Source organism: Otolemur garnettii, unplaced genomic scaffold (assembly GCF_000181295.1).
Source record: "Otolemur garnettii isolate 467f Iridium unplaced genomic scaffold, OtoGar3 scaffold00069, whole genome shotgun sequence".
Lineage (NCBI taxonomy): Eukaryota > Metazoa > Chordata > Mammalia > Primates > Galagidae > Otolemur > Otolemur garnettii.
In genome coordinates, this window is record NW_003852464.1 from 66,596 (window position 1) to 74,545 (window position 7,950).

General features: G+C 47.9%; 1 protein-coding gene across 1 annotated transcript in view; it reads right to left on the reverse strand.

The window, feature by feature from the left end:
• The window catches only part of PROM1 (prominin 1), a 79,943-nt gene that overhangs the window by 47,254 nt on the left and 24,739 nt on the right, over positions 1 to 7,950 (reverse strand). The window contains exons 3-4 of the mRNA XM_023515338.1: positions 5,414 to 5,440; positions 3,193 to 3,398 (exon numbers count right to left, since the gene is read on the reverse strand). Coding sequence (XP_023371106.1) covers positions 3,193 to 3,398; positions 5,414 to 5,440 — 233 coding nt within the window. The remainder of the gene's footprint in view (positions 1 to 3,192; positions 3,399 to 5,413; positions 5,441 to 7,950) is intronic.

Below are 7,950 nucleotides of genomic sequence, written 5' to 3' on the forward strand. Positions count from 1 at the left end.
AAAAAAAAAAAAGAGAAAGAGAGGACAGGAAACTTGGCTTTTCCTGGAGTAAGACACATCTGTTTAATCAGGCTCCAGCGAGAGGTGGAAATTTGATCTTGTGCTGGTGGTCAGACAGACTACGGAAACATGCAGCCGGGTCTCTGGGATTCTAACATTCCACAGCTGCCTTTGGAAAAGCTCCGAGTCTGATCAAGACCACGTATATTCTATACGTGCCAGAGAGTCTTTCTCCTTAGCACCTCTGCCTTCCGCCCTTGACACACGCGTGCACTCTCTCTCTTTCTCTTACAGATTAAAAATCTTTTAAATAAAAAATGATGGATGAAAATTAGAAAACTCAAGACTAATTTAAAACCAACTCGGCTTAATTGTAACATTTAGAATCACAGTATGAAATTGGGCTTGGTAAAAAGCAAATGCTCTGAGTTTCTGAAACAATTTTTTTAAAAATCTTATACAAAGATTATTCTCAATAGTATTCAGAGGCTAAAGAAGCGGGAACTCAGCTAACACCCCCTTCCTTTCTCTTTCTGTCTACTAAGTTTGCCAACAGTCTTTCCCCCCTTATTCTATCCAATCTTCTGGTTTCTCTGACATACTTTCTTCTCCCTTTTATCTAATCATAATGTAGAAAGCTTCACTTTAATGTTTCTGTTATTCAAGTTTAAATTTTAGCATAATCAATTCAATAGGTAATACCCAAGCCCGGTACATAATTACACATAAGAGACAAAAAAAACCCAGCCAGGATAAGAAGCAAGTTTCACTCCTTCCCTCCACACCCCTCAATTTCCTTTCCAGAGGCAAGTGCTGTTGCCCCATCTCTTGTCAACTCTCTCAAATTCATTCCACACAAATGTAGTAGCACCTCATAGCTGACCAGCCTCTACAGTGCCAGTGGTTCTCAACCTGTGGGTGGCGACCCACTTTGGGGGTTGATGACCCTTTCACAGGGGTCACCTAAATACATCCTGCATATCAGATATTTACATTACGATCCATAACAGTAGCAAAATTACAGTTATAAAGTAGCAACGAAAATAATTTTATGGTTGGGGGTCACCACAACATGAGGAACTGTATTAAAGGATCGCAGCATTAGGAGGGTTGAGAACCACTGCCCTACACTGACCACCTCCTTGTACTAACCAAATTTCATAGACCAGACATTCACCACACGTACGTATCAGTACAGCAGGCCTAGCACTTGATAGCGACCTCTTCCATAGACTGACCAGTTGTTACAGCCCCTTGGGGGGTCAACTTACAGAGGTTCTGCCATATAACAATTGTTCTGTTTTCATCATAGTTACCATGTTTGGTGTATGATCTGCAGCCTGCTTTTTTCACTTCAACTTTATTTTATTTTATTTTATTTTTTGAGACAGAGTCTCACACTGGGTAGAGTGCTACAGCATCACAGCTCACAGCAACCTCAATCTCCTAGGCTGAAGTGATCCTCTTGCCTCAGGACAGTAGCTAGGACTACAAGTGCCCACCACAACGCCTGCCAAATTTTTCTATTTTCAGTAGAGGCAAAGTCTCAATCTTGCGCAGGCTAATCTCTAACTCCGGAGCTCAGGCGATCCACCCACCTCAGCCATCCAGAGTGCTGGGATTACAGTAGGACACCACTGGGCCCGGCCTCACTTCAACTTTCTTGTCAACTATTTTATATCAGCAAGACCAGGGCATCCCGTCCCTTCCAGTGGGTACACTGCACGCCATGAGGGGCCACCCCAGGCCCCTGCTGTTGGCCACCTTGGACTATTCCTCTTGGGTTTGCAGCTAGAACCCCAACTTGGAGGCCCTTCTGTGTTCTGCTAAAATACCTGAGTGAATATCACTTACTTGATAAAACTTGAAAAATCTAACGGCTACCGAGCAAACGTGGTGTTTGGAGAAATGACAGGGAATGCTGGCTGCCAGCCCGCTCTGTCCCGCATCTCCATGAGGCTCAGCATTGTTCATACGGTAGGACCTTCCTTTCTGTCGCTGTAGGAGACACTAGTCGGATGAGTGAGGAACAAAAGCCAACTATCACAAGGGGACCAGTATTACGTGAGTCATCCTGAGCTGAGGAATCAGATTTGGAACTCAACAAAACACCACCATCTGTGTCCCAAGGCAGGAGAGGGTGGTCAGGGACCGACCCCACCAATGTCTTGTTTTAGAATGTTTTGTCATGCCGCCTAAATGCATACACAGCGCCTCACGCCCCCCCTTTGGGATGTGACGGTTAAAAGCAATGCATTTCTGATCTGTCAGTCAATTGGGAGCTTCTGGCAGCAACAGAAACTGCAGCGGGAACACCCTAAACCATCATGTGTGTTTCAGACTCCAAGAGAGATTAGCGGATTAGCCGCAAATTCAAGAAAACGGGGTTTATTATTAGAAAGTTGACTGAACGGGGTTTATTATTAGAAAGTTGACTGCATTCTATAGTAGTCTCACATTTCCAAGTCCAGGTGTTGCATCCATCCCTCAAGGTTCCTTGGGACTCACCTAGCAACTCAACAAGCAAATCCAGGCTCTACCTGTCCAGGCACTGCCCATCTCCCTACAGCTGCCCACAAGGAGGGAGCCAGCAGGGGCCCTGGGAGCTAAATCCCTCTGCCGTCCAAGAGTTGTCACCTGACCATCCAGAGGAAAAGATACCAAAGGGCTGGCTGGTCACTAAGTTAGGGCGGCTTCATTTAAAGCTCATGTCTGGTGGCGATGACATCTTTTTGAATCAGCCTAGACAAGCACTTTCTGTCTTTCCTGTTTTGTGCTTTTGTTGTTGTTGTTGCCATTGTTGTTTTCTTTAGCTATGAAGTCATCAGTGGGTTTAACAGTTAAAAACCTGGCTCGGCGCCCATGGCACAGTGGTTACGGTGCCAGCCACATACACCCATGCTGGTGGGTTCGAACCTGGCCCAGGCCACCTAAACAATGATGACAGCTGCAACAAAAAATAGCTGAGCGTTGCGGTGGGCACCTGTAGTCCCATTTACTTGGGAGGTTGAGGCAAAAGAATTGCTGAAGTCCAAGAGTTGGGGGTTGCTGTGAGCTGTGATGCAATGGCACTCTACTGAGAGCGACATAGTGAGACTCTGTCTCAAAGAAATAACAACAAAAACCAGTTAGAAACCTGAGATGTCCTTGTCACTCTACAACAGACCAGCGGCTGCCCAGGATCCTACTTGCCTTATGAGTGTACAGATCATCAGAAGGGAGATGGCGAAGGCTTTCCTCAGGAAAGGCCCGTTCTCCTTCTGTCGCTGGTGCATTTTCCCACCACATTTGTTACAGCAGCGGCACAGGCAGAAGAAGAATCCTGCCAGAGGCATGAGAGCGACGAACAGCAGCCCCAGGATGATGCACACGATGATGCCGATCTCATAGTTCAAGATCTGCGATTCCAACAAAAGACACAGCACATATGGTAGCATGAAACGGGAAGGAGACGGCTGGGCGGTGGCTCACACCTGTAATCCCAGCGCTCACACCTGTAATCCCAGCACTCACACCTGTAATCCCAGCACTCCAGGAGGCCGGGGCGGGTGGACTGCTTGAGCTCATGGGTTTGAGACCAGCCTGAGCAAGAGCGAGACCCTGTCTCTAAATATAGCTGGGCGTTGTGGTAGGCACCTGTAGTCCCAGCTACTTGTGAGGCTGTGGCTGGAGGATCACTTGAGCCCAAGAGTTTGAGGTTGCTGAGAGCTATGACCGAGGATGACAAAACTGAGACTTTGTTTCAAAAAAAAGAAAGAGAAAGAAAGAGAACATAGGATGTTTCCCAGCATACACGTTTCATTTTTCCACCTGTTTGCCATTGAGTTGATTTTTTTTTTTTTTTGGAGACAGAGTCTCATTCTGTTCCCCAGCTAGAGTGCTTTGGCCTCAGTCTAGCTCACAGCAACCTCAAACTCCTGGACCCGAGCAATTCTCCTGCCTCAGGCTCACAAGTAGCTGGGACTACAGGCACCCGCCATGACACCCGACTAAATCTCCTGTTTTTTTAATAGAGACGGGGTCTTGCTCTTGCTCAGGCTGGTCTCGAACTCCGATCTCAAGCAATCCACTCACCTCAGCCTCCCAGAGTGCTAGGATTACAGGCATGAGCCGCTGTGCCCGGCCCATGAGTTGACTCTTAATGTGTGTGTGTTCCCCACCCCACCCCTATTGAGAAACTCCTTGAAACAGAGGAAACAGAGAATTTGGTTATTACAACAAAGGACCAAGCAGTTACTACTCCAGCCCAATGTCTAGATACAGTCACATGACCTGCATTCATTCCAGGGTAAATGAAAATCAGCACAACTGGATCAGAAAACTTGGTCTCATTTCAATTGGTGCGTGCAGTTACTCACTTTCTAAAGAATGGCAGAAGGTGACAGGTTGGCAGTTTGCGACTGAATGGACAAGCTAACTAACAACGGGTTCTGGAGGCACCCAGAGCAAAGGAAAGCAGAACTCAAGTCTGGGGCCCAGGAGTGGACGTGGTGTCCTGAAGACAGAGCTGAAATAAGGGCTTCACATCCAACCAGGGCACTTCGAGTTCCTAATCCGCAAAGTGTCGCATATAACCTCATAAGCATATTGTGAAGAACAGTAATTAAATGACTCAATGTGGAAACGAGTCACGTGCCCAGAACGTAGCACATGATCAATAAATAGCAGTTAACTCCAGTGGGGAACATGCAAAAGTATTAAGTACACGGCACCTATATTACCTACATTCAACCTTGAGGTTAAAATGCTAAAAAGAAACAAACAGTGGCTGAGTTTTGCTGTATTCATCAACTACGTGCTTATGCTGAAGCCAACCCCCCCTCCACCGCATCCTGTGTCCATAAAGAGTCATTATTAGGTGACTCTTTAACTCTCTGAGGACTAACATCACTGATCCCAGCTCAGACATTCCAAACTCTTACAGATTTTTTTATCATTTTTCAGCCACTATTATAAATTATTTACTATTTTAAAGCAGTCTGAAGTCCTTCCTGAAACCCCAAAGACACTGAACTCAAGCCCAGGGGAGAAGGCACAGGGGAATGTTTTCAATACGTTAATTTTAGGTCCAAATGCATATTGGACATACTCTACACAACCTTTCCAATGTTACTGGGTAAATATCAGGCACTATCGGGTACAAGACACGTCATTTCCAGGGTTCTACCAGTAGGTGGACGTCTACCCACGGTCCGGCAGTATCTAAAGATCTTGAAGGGCTTTGTAGATTATACCAAAGACCAAGATTTAAGTGCTCAGGGCTGTGTTGCTTAGGAGATTAAAGATTACAGCAAAAACAAAGATGAAACAAGAAACTTAAAAACCATTACAGCAATAACAACGGTGAGGAACAGGAAGGCTGCTCGCTGGCATTAGACAGAGAGCAGCTTGCAAGGGCAGACAAGGACTTTACCTGTAGAATCAAGAGTATATTTTCTGGCTGCAGAGGTCAAGGCAGGTGAAGAGTTTGCATGTGGCAGAGGCAGCATGCATCAAGAAAACAGACAGAAAAAGGCATGTGAGTGATCAAACACAAGCAGGACATTAATATCTTATGCAGAGAAAACTGAGGGAGGAGGCTAGACATGTGACTCGGGCTAGCTCCTTGGAGAGCAGGATTTTCCTGTATCTGTAATAACAGAGGAACTCCCCCCCTTGAAGGGCTTTCCTGGGAGGATTGGAGACAATCTAAGCTCCTAATCCAGTGCATGGAACATGGCAGACGAGAAATGGTGACTTTCTTTTTTTTTTTTCTCTTTCTCAGAGATAGAGTCTCACTCCGTAGCCCTGGGTAGAAGGCAGGTAACCTCAAACTCTTGGGGCTCAAGCAATCTTCCTGCCTCAGCCTCCCAAGTAGCTGGGACTATAGGCACCTGCTACCGCACCTAGCTAGTTTTTCTAGTTTTAGTACAGACGGGGGTCTCACTCTTGGTCAGGCTGGTCATGAGCTCCTGAGCTCAAGCGATCCACCGGCCCGGCCCTGCAGAGTGCTAGGGTTACAAGCCCGCACCCAGCTAGAAATGGTGACTCTTTATTATTACAGAGAGGGAGAGGGCACCATTTGAGAACATGCTTTACACAGCAGTGGAGAAGTTTTGTGCCCTGAGTGCTCTCACATAGACTAAGGTGGTGTTTCTTATTTGTCAGTTCCACTGACGAAGTCTTTCCTGATTTTCCAAGTGCAAGGACACTCATCCCCTACTCAGCCTTCACAGCCCTTTGTCAGAGCTGCCACGCCCATCCTGTGTCCCAGGTACCGTTGTCAAGGTCTGCCTGGGTTGCCACACCAAGTCCTGCAGACTGGGCGGCTTCAGCAGACATTGATTTTCTCAGTTTTGGAGGCTGGAAATCCAAGTTCAAGATGTCATTGGGGTGCTATGTCACGTGGCTTCTCTCCTTGGCACCTCCCTGCTGTGTATCCATGTGCGTGGTCTTCCCTGGCGATTGGCTGTGTCCTCATTTCCCCTTCTTATGAGGACAAGGGCCATATCAGATTAGAGCCCATCCCACCGAGCTCATTTTAACTCAGGTCACCCCACCTGAGGGGTAAAGATTCAGAAGTGCTGGGGTTAGGACTTCTACATACTGGGGCACCATGTAACTCCCACGCACGTCTTATCATCTGGCCTCTCTTTCACCAACTCCAAGTTCTCATAGGAAAACTTAGAGTCTTTGGACTCTCACCTTGCATTGCTCCTAAGGTGCTCCACAAATATCAACTAAATGAATGTCTGATGCAAAAGATAAAGTCTCTGAAAACACGTCAGGGAGAAGAGGGGCCAAGGACCGTAATCTTCAGCTAAAGTGCAGGGAGGAAGCAGGTCTGTGATCAGTCTTCTCCCCAGAGTCAGGGCCGCTCCAGGGACAGAAGGTCTGCGCTTCTGGACGCTCTGACACCCTTGGGAAGAAGTTCGCTGAAAGGGCCCCAAACTACTCAGGCGCCGACTCAGCACCGGGGGGTTCACCAGAAGAGGAGAGCCAGAGCATGTCCAGTGGGTGACGGAAAGCCGCAAACCAGGACTCACCTGGATGGAGCATGAGGGCGCTTGCCAGCATGAAGATCTGCGGGTGCGCACCTGTGTCCCTAGCCCCTCCAGGGTCCCACTATGCCCAGGTTTCCAACAACCAGGACCTTTAACTCGGCGGTTGAAGGCTTTTTCCAGAACCCTGGAAGACCAGAAGTCCTAGGGCTTTGCACTCTCCCTACACCCCAAGCAGCCCCCTGCCTGGCCTCTGAGGTCTTGCTGTACACACAGCTCTTGTCCTTCACCCTTTGCAGGGGAGGCTGGTGCTTTGCCCAGTTTCCTAGAGCTCCTCTAAGGAGGAAGCTCCGTTGCTCCTGGGGCAGGTGGTACCACCTTCTCCACTTCCAGCCAGTGTTCCCTGATGACTTGTCCTGGGTGACTCAATCACCCTGGGATCCTTGGCTCAGTGTCTGTTTCAGGGAGAATCCGACCCAACACATGTCCATTTATCAGACTAAATCTAGTCTGAAAGCTCCTGGCAAAGGTGGCCTGGCTTCTCTGCATCTGGGCTCAACTAAACCCCTCTCCCTTGGGTAACTGTAGAAACCACTGTCTGATCCCACATCTCGGGTCGGATTCAGTCCACTCTTGTGGGCTCCATTCTGCATCCTCATTCCACATCACTCTCACCCCAGTCCTTTTTATCCATTTGCAAAAGCCAGGAGAGGAAATGAGCAGCCAGGTTTAGAAGCTGAGGTCATGGGAGCTCCTAAGCCAAGCACAAAGCTGTTATCCAAGACCCTGCGGGGACAGCTCCAGCTCAGAGCCACTTTAGAGTCTCAGGACTCTGGACTTGATAGTAGCACTGCCCCCCATCCACCCATTCCCTGGCAGAACTAGTTGGCATTCAGGCCTGGATGAATATAAATATAAGAGTGACTGTTATTTTGTTTTGCCAGGGATGCCTGCCCGATGTGGCAATCAC